The sequence below is a fragment of the Rhincodon typus genome, chromosome 4, assembly GCF_021869965.1.
Source record: "Rhincodon typus isolate 14 chromosome 4, sRhiTyp1.1, whole genome shotgun sequence".
Taxonomy (NCBI): domain Eukaryota; kingdom Metazoa; phylum Chordata; class Chondrichthyes; order Orectolobiformes; family Rhincodontidae; genus Rhincodon; species Rhincodon typus.
Window position 1 is genome coordinate 20,279,233 of NC_063335.1, and position 17,957 is coordinate 20,297,189.

The 17,957-nt window shown below is 41.0% G+C and overlaps 1 protein-coding gene across 1 annotated transcript in view; it reads right to left on the reverse strand.

Annotated features, from left to right (window-relative positions):
• Nucleotides 1–16,098: 16,098 nt before the first annotated feature.
• The window catches only part of stmn2b (stathmin 2b), a 55,037-nt gene continuing 53,178 nt past the window's right edge, over nucleotides 16,099–17,957 (reverse strand). The window contains exon 5 of the mRNA XM_048595884.1: nucleotides 16,099–16,725. Within this exon, the coding sequence (XP_048451841.1) occupies nucleotides 16,666–16,725 (60 nt within the window). The 3' untranslated portion in view covers nucleotides 16,099–16,665. The remainder of the gene's footprint in view (nucleotides 16,726–17,957) is intronic.

Below are 17,957 nucleotides of genomic sequence, written 5' to 3' on the forward strand. Positions count from 1 at the left end.
CTTTGACCTGAAGAAATTGAGAGCATTTAAAGGAGAAGTTGTTCAAAGTGAGGATGAGCTCGGCCAGGTGGAGAAGGATTGTGGTGTGTGGGGATGGTTTAGGCCTTTTTTTCCAGGCAGAATTGCAGAGCGCTGAGACCATCCTGATGGGGGATGGATGTGTAACGGGATTGCACATCCATGGTAAAGAGGAGGTGGCCGGACCCTGCAAACTGGAAATTTTAAAACTGACGTAAAGCATCAGAAGAATTGCAGATGTAAGTGGTGAGGGGCTGGATAAGGGGAGAAAAAAAATTGAGCCAAGGTAGGAAGAGATATATTCAGTGGGGCAAGCACAGGCAGAAACAATGGGTTTGCCTGGGCAGTCCTTTTGTGGAATTTGGGGAGAAGGTAGAAGCGGGTTGTATGGGGTCTCTGAGCTTGGAGGCTATGTGGAGATGAATTAGTGATCATTGTGGACTCAAGAGTGTGGTGTTCGATGATGGGGTCATAATCCAGGGGGAGATAGGAGAACGTTTTCAAGAGCTGGCACTCAGCCTCTGCAATGTAGAGGTGAGTATGCCAGACAACAGCAGCCCCACCCTTGTCACCCTTGACCTCTGTTACTTCTTTGCATTGAGCTCTTGTAATTGCCAATACCCAGAGGCACTCATGCTTAGGACATATAATCAGCAGGAAATCTGCTGCATGACACTATCATGCTATTTACATTTTTGACAAAGTTTCATTTTTGGTTGACATATATCTAGGGCAGAGAGGTGTTTTGCTACTCTCCTATTCCTACAATAAACTTGCATTACCAGGTGTTGTTGAGAAGGGGAAAATTTGAGATTCCTGTCCTTACACTGAGACTGACCTGATACCTGAGCGGGAATGTTTATTATTCACATTACATTTGAGGCATATAGACCAGTAATGTTCCCAGGTTTGTTTTGTGACATGCTAATAACCTTGGCTAGGACGTTAATGGCAGCACCACTTTTAGCCTTTTGTATTAGACAACAATCAAATTGGTCAAGGTTTCCACACTTGATTGTTGTTGAGGAAAGTGCATGAGATAACATCAGACAAAACAGCATTGCCTTTGCTTGTGCTACACTCTGTCACTGAATAGGCTATCGCAATCACTTTCTAGACATGTACCAAAGGAGATGAAGGCTGCTGCCCCTCAGCAGGCGAGCAGAGGGACGAACATGGGGAGGCATTGTTTACACAATTTGTTATAAATATTTCAGCTTGAATTCTAAAGACAAGGTTGCTGAGCAGGGAATATTGATAGGATAGGAGGTAACATTTGTGAGCCTTTTTGCCACTTCTTTCTTTATGCTATTACTGAAATAATAACTACTCGTGTAAGTTTTGTAAGTGAATAAGAACCACTTCCTTGGAACTAGGTTAATACAATTAAGCAGAACATATGAAATGGAAATACAATTTGAAGGAAGTGACATGGGTGTGGGAATCTGTGAGTGTCTGGTTCACGTAAACAGTCTGAACATGTAACGGGAAGTTTTGGTCACTTTTGAATGTATTGTCTTCGATCTGTATGTATGGTGCAAGTTTGAACATTATTTTATAAACCTTTAGAACTGCTTAGATCTACGCAAATTACACATTTGAACCTAAGTTAAAAATGAAATGAATAAACTTTCCCAATGCCTGATACCTCCTTCACTGGGTATCTGTGTTGCCGGTTTTGTTGAGCTCTATGATTTAGAGATGCATAAAGTTTGATCCCCATTCTGTGTTCGGTTAGCTGATCTTTTCTGATGTGCCCTTTTCCTGGATAGACACACAACATAGGGAGGTGGTGTGGGGGAACCTTCAGGAGTTCAGATATTTATTCACTGCCCATATCACCTCATGATGGAAAGCTTTGTGTCCATATAGGAAAAGGGCAGGATAACAGTCAGATTGGCTGCAATGATTGTAAACAGCCTGTTCTTGTTTACTATGAGTGGCTGTATCCATAAGATACTTGATAGAGGTCACCGTTGCCACGTGATAGAATGTGAGTGACCAACTTCAGGGAGTGGAAGAGGTAACTAAAGAAATGAGGAAACATTAATTTGTATACTCAGAAAATGCTCATAGGCTGTGACAGAGATTTCTATTCCAATGCCTTTGCTGCTTTTCCCATTCTTTTTCCAACCAAAGAATCTTCCTGTGAGATTCCCCTTTGCCCTAGCCACCTCTTTCTTTAGTTTCTCTCTCATCTCTCCTCTCTGAAAGCTCATCCACTTCACGTGACTTACCTCCTGCTCTTTTAACTTAATTCCACTAAATTATTTCACAGGACAAATGTCTGCACCACTTCTAACCTTGTTTTCCTGTCCTGAGCCATGTTCAAAAATTCTTGCTCATCTTGACATGTTTGACTTTATCTAGTTAGGTTTCTGTTCATGCCCAAGCATCAAAAAAGTTCCAATGAAGATTGAAAGTCATATTCTCTGTGATGTTTCCCCTGGTGCACTGTTCCTTTTTGCTGTCATAGAGTCATATAGCACAGAAACATGGCCTTTGCTCCAACCAATCTGTGCCGACTATAGCTATCTGTAACTTCTGACTGAGTTGACTACACCATTCTTTTCCAATGCCTTTCCTTTGTTGCACAGTTCAGTGGGACTGCCTGAGCTTTCTTCAATTTTTAACTAATCAATCGTTGCTAGAGAACACCCAGCAATCTCACTTTCTGTCTCAGCAGCATTCAGTCTAGAATTACCCAAAGATCTAGTTCAGAACCCACTTCTTCCTCATCCATTTGATGCCCCTTGGCAACATCGTCCACTGACATGGCATCAGCTTCCACATGTTCACTCTTGGCACCGAACTCTATCTCTCCACCAGCTTGCTCAATCCTGTTGCTGCATAGGTTGTGTTGCTCGACTGGATATCCAATATTGCGTTTTGGTTGAGTCACTATTTATTCGATTGGGAAAACCAGACTTATTAACTTCTGCTCCCACTGCAAATACCAAACTCAACCCAGTGATACAGCCCTCCTTTCCTGTTATTGCTTTGGGTTGAACCAGATTATTTGCAATTTTTGTATTAAATTTTACTTTGAGCTGGACTCCTGACCTCATATTTTCTTTATCTTGAAGACTATTTCCATCTCTATAAAGTCACCCAGCATGTTCTACCTCAGAGCTTCTTCTACTGAATTCCTCATTGTGTTATCGTCACTGCCAGGTTTGCCTGTTCCAATGCCCAGGTGGAGCCAAACATCCCTCACTGTCTGTAAACTTCCAAATCCGACTCCCTTTATGTAACTCTATACCCGGTCCCGCTCACGCATCAAACCCGACTTGCTGATCTATGTTGATTCCTGACCTTCTAACATTTCAAATTTTAAATGTTCAACCTTCTGAGCAAATATTTTCTTTGTCTCACGTTCATCCTGCCAGGAAACCAAACTCCCTTGACCCTCAAAAATTTTCCATTGCTTTGAATCCTGTCTCTTGAGTAGTAACTCTGCCTTTACCTGGTCAATGCAGCCACTTAAAATTCAAAATCATTCCCTAGTCCCACTTTCTTATACACCTCTGAAGCCCCTCCCCCATTAAAAATCCATCTACTTACCAAGGTTTTTGTCGTCTTCCTTAATATCTCTACCTTTCTATTATTTTCAGATAATGTTCTTGTGAAACACCTTGGAATTTTTTTTCTATGACAAATGTGCTACTAAATGTAAATTATTGTTGTTGAAAAGAACCAAAAAGAGTTTAGATAGTTCCTTTATTGTTTGGAGATATCTCTCTGTTGTACTAATCATATCTTGCTACATGTTTCTGTTTCTCCGTAAATCGTTGAATGCTGCAGTGCAGAAGATGTAGCACATCATTTGGCCCATCAAGCATTTCTCTTTTCAAGTCACATTCTAATTTCCTTTCAAAATAATTTATGGATTCTGGTGTTTATTATTTTTCAAACTCGAATAGACAACATGATGGGCTTGATTTCTGGTGATTGTACTCTGGTTAAGGGGCAGTTGTCAGTCTTATTGTATGCTATCCCACACCATGAGGAAAGAGAATTGTATTGATAAAAGGAAGACACAATAATTGAATCTGCCTTCTTGTTGTTAGCGCAATCCAGAACATGGGAAGCCCAATTGATTGGCAGCACATTCTCAAATATCCATTCCCTTTATCCAATAGCACACACAACCCAGAGTTACATGGGCTTCCAATCCCTGTTCTTGTATATTCTTGAAAGGGGAACATTTAAAACAAGTATCTCACCCAGTTTGCTGTCTTTTCTCCCATCCTGTTCACAATCTGAGCTAACGTCCAGGAGCTTACAGTTCTTGTATTGCATTCCTCCCTTTTAAGTCCATCCCTTATTTAAATGTCCAAGATACTCAGTATTCCCAAAGGATAGACAAGTAGGAGCAGGAGGTGGAGTTCCTTCATTGGTTAAGGATGACGTTAAGGCTGTATTAAGAAATGATATTGGCACCACAGACCAAAATACTGAATCATTCCGAGTGAAAATAAAAGGCAGGGCAAGAAATACCTCAGTAGGAGTAATTTACAGGTACACAGTACTTCCAAAGCAGGGCATAGTATAAACCAGGAAATAACGAGGTCATTTGAGAAGGGCACATTGGTAATTATGGATAATTTAAACATGCATATTGACTGGATTAGTCAACTTGGCAAAGGCAGCCTCAAAGAAAGGTTCATAGAGTGTATGAGGAATTGTTTTTTTCAAGTAACATGTCATGGAGCCAACTAGAAAACTGGCTATTTTAGATTTGGTGTTATGTAATAAGAAAGGATTGATAAATGGTCTTGTAGTTAAGGATCCTCTTGGAAGGAGTGACCACAACACGCTAGAGTTTCAAATTCAGATTGAATGAATGAAAACAGAGTTGCATACAAGAGTTTTAGGTTTGGGCAAAGGCCTGACGAAGGAATTGGTCCTGGTGGACTGGGCAAAAATACTAAAGGGCAGGACAGTTGAAGAGCTGTGGCAAATGCTAAGGGAGATACTAAACACCTCTCAATTAAAGTATATTCCTGAGAGGAAGAAGAATTGTAAAAAGGTGAAAAATCATCCATGGCTTAACAAGGAAGTCAAGGATAACATAAAGGCAAAAGCTAGGGCATATCATAGTGCAAACGTTCGTGGCAGTCTGGAGGATTGGGAGAACTTTAAACGTCAACAAAGCGTTACTAAAAATGAAAGAGTGAAGATGAACTATGAAAGGAAACTAGCAGAAAACACTTGCACTGATACCAAAAGCTTCTATAAGTATATAAAAAGGAAGAGAATAGTGAAAGTCAGAGATAGTAGGAACTGCCAATGCTGGAGTCTGAGATAACGAGGTGTAGAACTGGATGAACACAGCAGGCCAGGCAGCATCAGAGGAGCAGGAAAGCTGATGGTTTGGGTCTGGATCCTTCTTCAAAAATGGGAGAGGGGAAGGGGACTCTGAAAGAAATAGAGAGAAATAGAGCTCCCCTTCCCCATTTCTGAAGAAGGGTCCAGACCCGAAACGTCAGCTTTCCTGCTCCTCTGATTCTGCCTGGCCTGCTGTGTTCATCCAGCTCTACAGAATAGTGAAAGTAATGTGTTGGCCCTTTCGACGACTAAATTGCAAGTTAATAATGGGAAACTCAGAAATGGCAGAGGCACTAAACCAATATATGTCTGAATTTTCACAGTGGAATATAATAATTTCTTCCCAAAAACTGCAGTTACTGCAGAGAAGCTTGGTGAAATTACTGTAACTAGGGAGAGGGTATTAACTAAACCGATGGAATTAAAAGTTGATAAGTCCCTGGGGTCTGATGGCCTGCACCCTAGGGTATTAAAAGAGGTGGCAGCGGTGACAGTGGATGCATTAATTATAGTATTCAAAAATTCCCTGCATTCTGGAAAGGTAGCATTGGATTGGAAACATGCTGATGTGACACCCTTATACAAAAAAGGAGATGGGCAAAAAGTGGGAAACTGTAGACCAGATAGTTTAACATCTGCAGTGGGGAAGATGCTGGAGTCAATCATAAAGGAGGAGATAACTGAACACTTGGAAAAACAAATTGCAATTCACCAGTTTCATGATTTCATGCAGAGCAAGTTGTACTGGCCAAACTTGCTTGGAGTTCTTTGAGGATGTATCCAACAAAGTGGATAATGGGGATCTAGTGGATGTGGTATATCTAGACTTCCAGAAGGCATTTGTTAAGGCGCCACATAAAAAATTGAAGCAGAAGGTTAGATCCTAGGGGATTAAGGGTAGACTATTGGTTTGATTAGAGGATTGGCTGACTGACAGAAAGCAGAGTGTCGGGTTATATGGGTCGTTCTCTGAATGATGAACTGTAACTAGTGGGATGCTGCAGGGTTCAGTTCTTGGACCTCAAATATTTACAATTCACGTGGATGATCTGCAAGCAGGGACAGAGTGTGACATAGCAAAGTTTGCGGATGGTTAATAAGTGGAAAAGCAGACTGTGATGAGGGGATAAAGAGTTTAGAGATGGATATTGATAGACTTTGAGAATGGGTCAGAATCTGGCAGATGGATTTTAATGTGGACAAGTGCAAGATTGTCCATTTTGGCTGGCAAAATAAAGAGCAAGTTATTATTTAAATGAGAGTCAGATTCAAAGTGTGTCAGTGCAGAAGGATCTGGGTGCCTTTATACAGGAATCATAGAGAGTGGGTATGTTGGTGCAACACATAATAAGAAAAGCATATGAAATCCTGGAATTTATTGCAAAAGAACTGGATTGTAAAAGTAGAGAAGTGTTGTTACAATTATGTGAGGCATTGGTGAGACCACACCTGGAGGATTGTGTCCAGTTTTGGTCTCCATACTTGAAGAAGAACGTGGTGGATGTAGTTCAGAGGAGGTTCACCAGATTGATTCCAGGGATGAAAGACTGTTGTAGAAGCAGCTGTTGAATAGTTTGGACTTGTAATCACTAGAGTTCCGAAGAAATAGGGTGGATCTGATTGAGGTATATGAAATGATAAAGGAGATTGAAAAGGTGGATGTTGGCAGATGTTCCTACTTGTGGGACAGTCTAGAACAAGAGATCATAGAATTAGAATGGGAGGAGGTAGGTTCAAAACTGAGATAAGGAGAAACTAATTCTCCCAGAGGGTTGTGAATCTGTGGAACTCACTGGCCCAGAGTGCAGTGGAGGCAGAATCAATCATCAGATTCAAGAAAGAAATAGATATGTTTCTGATGAAAAGTGGGATAAAGGCTTATGGGGAGCAGGCAGGAAAGTTGAGACCAGGATAAGATCAGCCACGATCATGTTAAATGCCAGAGCAAGCTTGAAGGGCTGAGTTGCATATTCTCACTCTTAATTTCTGTGCTCCTATGTTATCCCTTTGAGGCTTCCTTGTCAACCATGACACTTCAGAACTGAAATAATATGCGCAGTCATTTTGTTTGGCCATAACAGTCCTCTTTTAAAAAAAAAACTATGTAAGAATTAAAAGTTCAATGTGTCCGTAGGTAATTGTGTGTAAAATCTAATCCACAGTCATGACACTTCACGTTAACTTTTCTTTACAATCTAAAATTGTTCGCCCAAATAATGCAGAATATTTTGTTACAAATGTGCATTTGCAGAATCAAATAGAAACTATTTACATAGCTCGCTTCTGCGGAAAGGCGGCCAACATCACTGAAGATCCATTGCACCCCAGTAATAATCTCCTACAACCTCTTCCGTCAGGCAGAAGATACAGAGGCCTGAACACACGCACAAACAGATTCAGGAGTAGGTTCTTTCCGGTCATTATCAGACTGTCGAATGGACTCTAGCTTCAAATAATGTAACCTGCAATGTAACCTGTATGCCTTTAAGTCTTTTTGATCTATACATCCTTTGTTTGCTGTGATCTGCCTGTATCGCTTTACACTGTTTTTCGGTAAAGTGACAATAAAATCAATCAATCAATCAATGAAACTTGACAGCAAAAGTTTTCTGTTGTAGAACTCACTCTTTTTTATTTCAATGGCCACCAGCAAAAATGTTACTTGTTCAGTTTTCTTGTGTGGTTCATTCTGGAGAATTTTATTACCTGCCTGTCAGAAAGTTGGCCTCTTAGACGTCGCCTGAAATCATGTTCACTCATACTTTCAAGTCATTTAACAGTCACTTATCCATGCAGTTAAAAGCGTTAATCCTACTCTCAACTGCAGGAAACTACAGGAAATTAAGCAGAACAGAAACATTGCATTGACAGTCACTTCCTGACCTTGAAAGGCTGAGTTACAAGATCTGGAGACATTTTCTGTTAAGTGTGTAATTAACCACTATGTTTGAAAGCAGTCTAGCTTAAGCTACAATTAAGTTCTTAAAGATTGAGTGCATCTTCTGCTTGTGTGGCTTGTATTAAAAATAATCTCCTGGAATTTCCGTCGAGGGTTCTCCAGATCTCTGGCTGTAACTTTAGTGGAGGATCAAGAGCATTTGATGGGAATTGTATCCCTTTATTTAAACGAATATAATTTCCTAGTCTATTTCACAAGTGTTGTATTTTCAATAACTAAACAAACAAGTTTTGAACCTCTTTATTTTCAAGATATTTGAGCAGGACATAGAAAATTTGGAGTTTGTTTAAAGTGCCTGTGTGTGAAGAGCTGTCAAGTTGAATAAATTACGAGTCATTGTGGTCTAGTAAGGTCTTTGAAAACAGTCCTTGTTGGAAGGGATGGCTTGAGTGGAATCCTGTGTCCTTTGGAAATAATGGGGGATGGGTATAGAGGCCAACCCTTTGTCCCAATTCTGAATGTGTCAGAGGTGTGCCGAAAGATGTTAAACTTGAAAGGGTTCAGAAAAGATATACAAGGATGTTGCTGAGATTGGAGGGTTTCAGCTATAGTGAGAGGCTGAATAGGCTGGGCCCTTTTTCCCTGGATGGTTGAAGGCTGTGGGGTGACCTTGTAGAGGGGCATGGATAGGGTGAACAGCCAAGGTCTTTTCCTCAGGGCAGGGGAGTCCAAAACTAGAAGGCATAGGTTTAAGGTGAGAGTGGAAAGATTTAAAAGGGACCTGAGGTGTAACTTTTTCATGCTGAGGTTGGTGCATCTATGGAATGAGCTGCCAGAGGAGGTGGCGCTGGTTGGTACAATTATAACATTTAGAAGGCATCTGGATGGGTACATGAATAGGAAGCGTTTAGAGGAATATGGGCCGAATGCTGAATCAGTTTAGAATATCTGGTCAGCATGGACAAGTTGGCCCAAAGGGTCTGTTTCTGTTCTGTATAACTCTATGACTCTATTTGAGAGACAGTTACCTAACAAGCCTACCTGTACTTGCTGTCCAATTACCGCAAAGGCACCTGAAATTGGATGCACTGTCTCAAGCAGCACGAGAGTTTTAAGTGCTCACAATTGTCAGGAAAGCAATTGCACTTCACAGGATTGCTTGAAGCTAAAGTGGTGAATTTCTTATCCCAGAGGATCCTTGATTGAGTGATGAAGAAGGGTCTCCCATCCTCCTGTAGCTGCCAGATGAAGCCTCCTATAGGAGGCCCATCCAAATTTGGGAAAATGCAGATGGGTTCTGGAAATTTAGTTGTCTTGGTTCGCAGTATCTGATGTGCAGGTTGCCAATTCCTTCAGCAGCCCATCTCTAGCAACAGTGAATGGAAGACTTTAACAGGAATATCTGATTTTTCAGGAAGCAGAAACAGAAGAACCTAGCGAACAGATATCTGGCAAATGACATTTAATGCAGAAAGGTAAAAAGCGATGCATTTTGATGGAGGAAGAAGATATATATTATCAAATGATATAACCTAAAAAAAATGCAGGTAAAGAAAGTCTTGGGCATAAAACTCCAACAGGCAGTGCAACACAGCCAATTCTCCATTGTAGAAGCAGTGGCGTGCAGGCACAGTTGGATGGTCCTACAAAGGACATGCCAATTATGATGGGGCATGAAGATTAATGTCCTGCAGGTGCCCAAACAGGTTGAAAGGGTATGATCTGGATGGGCAGATGCAACACTTGAATGTTAAAAATGGCAAACGAATGTACACTCCTAAGCCAAAAGTGTTATGAAATAAAATTGGCTCTATTCTGGGACTAAGAATTTACCTGATAATTGGCATCTGAGGTGATTGTGACTTATCTGCAGTCAGGGAAAGTCAATGGAAACACTGGGATGAACAGCTGGAGAAACTTGAAACTTTCTACTGACCACAGAAATGCTGAAAGATTGATTTAACCTTTAATCAGTATGGGTTACCATGCCACCTATTCCAAGAGCCGAGAAATCAAAGGAAGAGACAGACAGAATATCTGCACACAGAGAGAGGCATGAGGAGAAGGATGACTGTTTAAAGGCTTTACCCAATAGAGAGTCCCACATTACCAGAGCAGGGGCTGTGTCTTGGGAGACTTCACTTTAAGGAGAAGTAAATAAGGAGAAACTGCTTCTACCAGCAATGAAGAGCTAATTTCAAGGCACAGATTTAACTTTCTGCTAATATAAATAATCAGCAATAGTAGCACTCATCACTACAGACAACATGGGCATTCAACAGATCTGTACAGCTCAGCAGTGGTACCTTAGAATTCTTGAACCATTTGACCCTTCCCGTAGAAGGGAATGAGGATTACAAGCAAAAAAAAGGGCTTGTTATTCACTTGAGGTTTTAAAGCACTGTATTGACAAGGTTTAATTCCAAATTTTAGCTACATTTTACCGCTTTCCTTTATGCTATTTCTTGTGGCTGGATAGTTGCTTTAGGGTAGTCTCAGATGTATTCGGCAGTCAATGACTTAGTGACATGTGCAACACTGCAAATCTCTTCTGGCACGGGTAGTGTTGCCAGTTCAAGTTTTAGACTTGCTTCACTAAGATGAGCAGATTTTATAGAACATGAAACTGCAGATTTTTGTTTTTCCCGTTGCTTTAGGCTCACCTGCTTTGTTTATCCTCTTAGGATGAGCATCAATCCCTTGTATAGTCTGCGCTTTATGGCCAAGGGCTACATTTATGGGTCATAATCTTGAGCTACTTCCCTCAACAGTTCGAAGCTCATGATGTTGCTTGAAGCATGGTTACCAGCTAACATTTCACTTTCACTTGATGCTCTCCTTCTGCAGTCATCAAACTCACATTCACAAACTATCTCTCACCTCTATCACTACATCCACCTACTGTTTAGTGTGAAGTGACTTGTCATAATTATTTCCAAACATCTCTCAGCTTTATAGACTTGCTTTGTTTCTTTCCAGCTAAACGCTTGAGTTCAAAATGATGCAGCTTCTTGGAGTTAACGTGTTGCTTTCCACATGCTGGATGTTTTTCTTAAGTGGTGATCTGTGCAATATTTATAACCTATACACTGGCCTTGATATTTCTGCTGGTCCTTATGCAAATATTTCTTTCTTTTCCATTATATTGCTCTTGTTAGGCCTGGAATGTTTCTCAGTATAAAGCAAAGCCTCATCTTTTCTCCCACTGATACTCTGTATCTGATGGGTGACCACTTTAGAGCTTCCACACATTGATAGCTCTCTTTGCGAGTAAGTTTCTCCTCTCAAAGTAAGTGTGCTCTTATAAAATGAACTCTAATGCTTAAGACAATCCTGTTTCATTCATTTGCAGGATGTGGGTGTCACTGATCAGGCCAGTATTATTGCCCAAAGGGCAGTTAAGTGTCAACCACATTGCTGTGTGTCTGGAGTCACATGTTGACCAGACCAGGTAAGGATGGCAGTTTCCTTCCCTTAAAGGGTATTAGTGAAGCAGATGGATTTTTCCTGACAATCAACAATGGTTTCATGGTCATCATTAGACATTTATTGAATTCAAATTCCACCACCTGCCATGGCAGGATTCGAACCAGGACATTGCCAGGGTCTCTGGATTAATAATCTGGCAATAATACCAATAGGCCATCACTGTCTTTGACGAGATAATGTCCAATCTCTCAGGTTTCAGCTAGGTGTCTGTGCTCTCACATAATGCTTAATATTCTCCTTCTCCCAATGATGTCTGATGTTGAACAGATACCACTCATAAGTAATGTTAATAGAGGGTTCAAAATGCATCTTCAAGATTTCTCCAATCTGGCTATTCTGTTCCTCGGAGAGATCTAGAATGCCAACAGCTTGTAACACTCCTCAGTATTGATAACAGAGTTGCATCTTCTACTTGTGCAGAAATTTTATTCAATTCCCTAGCTACTTTATAGGTATGCCACTGAGACTGGTAGAAATTCCAAATCAATCGTCTATCATTTATATATCATCACATGTATATTTTCATTTCCACAGCACCAAAGACTGGAAATTTCACAAAAATTCTGATTCACCCAGTAGTTCAAAGCCACAGACTGTTGTTCTAATGCTTCCTTGTCGCTTCTTACAGTAGCTGTCTCTCTTACAGCTACAATTTCAGCTGGACATGTTTCATGTAACTGTTATTGTTTTGAAAGTGAAAGCATATTACAGTTGAGTTTATGTGACTATGGTACATCACAGATTTCCTTGAAAGCATGTGCTCACTTGTAAGAGCTTGGACTGCACTTCTATATGCAAAGGGCAGTCAAGGTCTGGAACTCTCTTCAACTAGTTGATGCTAGATCAGTTGTTAATTTTAAATCTAAGATAGACACATTTTTGTTAAGCAAAGGTATTAAGGGATATGGGTCATAGGCTGGTATACTGAGTTAAACACCAATCAGCCATGATCTTATCAAATGGAAAAACAGGGGTGGCACAGTAGCTCAGTGGTTAGCACTGCTGCCTCACAGCACCAGGGACCCAGGTTTGATTCCAGCCTTGGGCAACTGTCTGTGTGGAGTTTGTACATTCTCCCTGGGTGCTCTGCTTTCCCCCCCACAGTCCAAAAATGTGCAGGTTTGGTGGATTGGCCATGCTAAATTGCCCATAGTATCAAGGGATTTGCAGGTTACGTGGTTTAGCCATAGGAAAAGTAGAGGTACAGGGTAGGACTGTGAATCAGTGTGGTCTTGTTGGGCCGAATGGCCTGTGTCCACACTGTATAGATGTTATAAACAGGCTTGAGGGGCTGAATGGCCTACTCCTGTTCCTATATTCTATGCAATAATAGTGGTGCTGTCCCTGGAATTTGAATAGGTTGTCCAATCTAGGAGGTCTATGTAAATGGGGAGCCTGCTTATTTTTTGAGAATAGAATGAATTGAATTTCAGCAGCTGATTTACTAATTAAGTAATCATTTCTTTCATCCTGTATCAAAAACTCTGGAAGAATTGACTCTTCCCAGTGTACCCTTTCACAAATGTTGGTTGTTCTTTGGCACCCGGGGTGTAAATGTTTGAATTTTGGCAGCTTTTCAATCACAGTGACCATCATTGTGTGGCCTATCCAAACATTTCCTCACCAACAACAGTCTTGTGTAAAAGTAAAGTGTGCAAACTATGATGAACTTTCTCTCTGGTTCTCTGCAAAACCTGAGGCTTATTGCATTTTCATCCTTCTCAGCTTACAGTTTTTCATCTCTTAGCCTCTGTACTTAGTGATTTCTCAACGTTTGTGAATTCAACTTCTCTTTCAACTTGTGTTTTCTCTTCACTGCCCTCTTATCCTTCAGGGAAACACTCCAGGTAAACACTCCAACCCATATTCATCACCATCCCCTTTGATCTTTCCATCTGTCACATCCTCACTTCTTCCATTGTGTCAGTCACAGGTGATGTTACCTCTGATCATATTCTGGGCCACTCTTCAAAAATGTAAGAACATAACAGCTAGGAGCAGCAATAGGTAATTTAGCCCCTTCAGCCTACTCCGTCATTTGATATGATAGTGACTGATGTGATTTCGGCCTCAATTCCACTTTACTGCCCACTAACCCTTAACACATTGCTAATTAAAAATCTGTCTCTCTCCTCCTTACATTTACTCAATGTTCCAGCATCCATTGCACTCTAGGGTAGTGAATTCCACAGATTTGTGACTTTTTAGAGAAATAATGTCTCCTCAGCTCTGTTTTAATTCTGCTACCCCTTATCCTAAAACTATGCTTCTCGTTCCAGATTGCCCCACATAAGGAAACATCTTTTCTACATCTACTTTGTCAATCCCCTTTAGTATCTTATATGTCTCAGTTAGATCTCCTCTCATCCTTCTAAACTCCACACAGTATAGGCCTAAAACTGCTCAATCTCTCCTCCTAAGACAAACCCCTCATCTCTGGAGTCAGAGTGTAGCTGCTTCCGTGTTCCAGGCTTATTTCTGTGCCAGTACACCACAGGATCAGAGTTTTGTGTCCCATTGCTGCTGAATTTGGAGGCAGAGGTACGGCTGGAGTATCTGTAAAATTCCCCAGCTGGTCTTTCACCAGTCTCATATCTGTCCCCTTCTCTCTGTAATTTTATGTTGGGACAGTGGACGCTTCGGCCAGTCATCCTGCCATTTCCCCACTTAATGCCCTTACATAACTGATTAATGACTTACAGGCTATACACCATTCATCCTCAATTTTCAGGCAAGCAGGAGGGGTTCAGGGCTAGCAGGTAAGCTTGTGAAGTGACCCTACTCAGACCTTAGTCTGGAAAGTGGTAGGTTGGAGCCTTCACAAATGGTCTGCTTTCAACATTGAGTGCACCTGTAATGATCTGATCCCGTTGGATGCTCCTGCATCTCATGGTCTCTGCAGCATCTGCCAACCACTGAGCCTCACCCTGCTCCTCTGCCCTGAGACCCTACTTACCTGGTCATGCACTCTGAGAATGCTTGAAGTCCCGCTCCTGGCCACTGCAGCTTCTGCTGCTGCTGGGAGTTGAGATCTGCTGGTCAATCAGATTGGCTGATACCCTTCTGAGGGTAAGGGATGGGACACCCAACTCCAGCCCAATTAACATAACTTGGAGCATTAAATGATTGCAGGAAAGTGCCTGCCACTGACTCTTAAGTTCGAGGAAGGCAAATGCTACCATTCTAAAACTCCTAGCCCTAGACAACATTCAGCCTTGGGCTGGTAAATGGCAAGTAACATTTGTGCACTGCACAATTGCCAGACAATGACCATCTGCAACATGAGATAATCTAACCATCTCCTCTTGATATACAACATCATTACAAACACCAAATCTCCAATTGACAATATCCTGGAGTTACCATTGACCAGAAAATGAACTAGACCAGACATATAAATACAATGGCTATACAAACGGGTCAAAGACAAGGAATTCTGCAGTCAATAACTCACCTCCTGGCTATCTGTAGTCTGCCTGCCATCTACAAGACACAAGCCAGGAGTGGATGGAATACTTCCCATTTGCCTGAATGAATGCAGCTCTAACAACACTCAAGAAACTTGACACCAAGCTAGATATCACCTTCCAAACCCTCGACTAGCTTGATGGGAAAGGGTGGCAGACCATAGGCTACATTCTAAGTAAGCAAGTATATTCTAAGTCACAAGTTTTCTTTTTCTGCACTGTCACTATATCAAATTATGGGAACTCCTTTTCTAAAAGCATTACCCCACTTAGAGTCAAAGATTCATACATAGACTGCAATGGTCGAAGGCCACTCACCAGCACCTTGTCAATGGTGATTAGGGATGGTAGCAAAGTCACTCACATCTCACAAAATAAATGAAAAACGTCAGTAACCTCTGTACCTCTGAATATGGTAGCTCATTGACTCTTTCTGTACACAGCTATTATTGATCTTCAAGAGATGTGGAATAAAGGCAGACAAATTAAGGTTAAGTAAAGATCAGCCATGCTCTGGGTGAATGGTGGAGCAGCCATAGGGTTGTATGTCCTTGGACTACATTCAGCTGAACCATCAGGGAGTGCTTTGCTGATGCATTTGGAGAAGAAAACTGATTCCGTCTCCAGATGAAATACCTGTCATTGAAAACAGCCATGTCCAGAGCAGAATAAGGCAATGAACAGACTGTACATTTTACAGTTCACAGAACTCCATTCTTTATTATCACAGCTTGCTCACAATGACATACATGAAAATACCACTAATGAAGATTAGAATAAACAGGCAGCAACCTTCTTCGGTAATAACTTTAACAGCTGGAACTAATTGTCAGGTCGTGGGTGCTCTCAGTGACCTTACTTGGCACAACCCCACCCCCCTCCCCCACCCCCAAAAGACCAGTACAACGCCCTGCTCACAGATCAATGGGATTTGAACAGAGTAAAAAAATACCATGTTGCTTGAGAGTGAAGGGTCAAGGCCAGCATGTGTTGTGGAATACAGAACATGGAAGTTCTGGGTTGACGTGTATGCAGGAATCACTAGCACCATTGACTATCTGACCTTGATATTCCTTAGGTTCTCCCTTTATACTGATGAGTACAGAGCTTCTAAAGAACAGATTCAGCAACGTTAAATCAGTGAAAGAAGACAACATAAAAGAACCTGTTGCAGGACGTAGTAAGATATGAAACAGCTTGTATAATGAATGATTGTTAACAAAAAGTTGGTACTTATAAAACAAGACCCAAGTTGTGTTTCCACATCAAGCAAATCATTTTGCAAATTGATTGGTTCACTTTCCTTTGTGTATTTTTTGAACTAAAAGTTTGATTATATTAACTGACTTATTGATTTTATTTTAAACCATGTCTTATGACACTCATACTAATGTATCACTATCCAGAATATACGGGCGGAAGGCTTTGTTCAGGATGGCGAAATGCATTAAACATTATCTCTCAGCCGGAGATTCCCTCCCGAAGTTCCTTGTTCCTACGGACTTCTGTGGCATGTCTCTCCTGCGAAGATAAAACAAAGATAATAAGATATTTACAAAATCTGGTGCTGCAATGGTCTCATGGAAGTTCGCTGTGTGACTAATAATATGTGATTATGGTGTGATCTAATCATTCCTTGTTGAAAAGTCCAGGGCAGCAGACAATTCATCATTCTCTGCTGACCTCATCGTAAGAGGCAAACTGTGTTCCACGTCTAAGTAGACTCCGAGAAAAACAAAGCAAAGTAGATGTCAAACAAAACTAACCTGAAGCAAAGAATGATGAATACAGTCACCTCAATGGAAAATTCAAAACATTCAGTAATATTTAAGTTTGACCACTGTATTATCAGTAGCACTGCTAATATTGCTAATTTATATATCTATTAAATATTCAAAAGAATAGGTGGGTCACAATGTTCTATTTCGAAATGCATTGAGAACTCTGATTTAGACCTGCTTCCCTAGAAATTTCACAGTAAAAATGGTTCCAGATAGCCGCAATACCCAAAACACCTTTAGATGGCACAGTCAGAGAGGTTTTGAGAGGTTTGGTTAGTATTGTATGACGCTTCATCACAGAATGAAGGTAGTAGTGATTTTCGCAAATAGTGTAAAATGTACCACCCATGATATCTACATTTTCATTTCTGCTGTTGTGTACTGAGGCAGGAGCTCGTCTGATATAGCTCATTTTAGACTATTCCTCAAAATACATATCACCTCTAAGGAAAAGCATTAGTTCTTTATTATATCATCTTTTTTGGAAATAGAGGTGGTGATGTGGTCAATTTGCAACTGATAGATGACCATTTTCATCTCAAAATGGAGGGAGGGTCATATCTTGGCCAGCCCATTAATGCTGAGTCCTGCCTGATGCAATTTCTTGCAGCCTGTCCAGCTCAAATAGAAAGGAGGCTGCACAAATGAGGCATCTGTATTGGTTCAAACACAGGGAATGCCAGAGAAACTTCAGCAGGTCTGGCAGTATCTGTGGATGGAGAAACACAGTTAACATTTTGACTCTGGTATGAATTTTTTAGAACTGATGTAGGCTACTTATAGTTATGAAAGTGTGAAACATCCATAGTGTCTACTCTACACATCCACATCTAGCATAAGGCTGTAGCGTAACCTCAACAGCTGTCCTTTGAGGTTTGCTCTGAAAACAGCCTAAAGCTTTGTAGGGTGACTGGTCCACCACTTTCTTTACCCACTCTCCATAACGTGGTAGACACTGAAATCACCACCCTG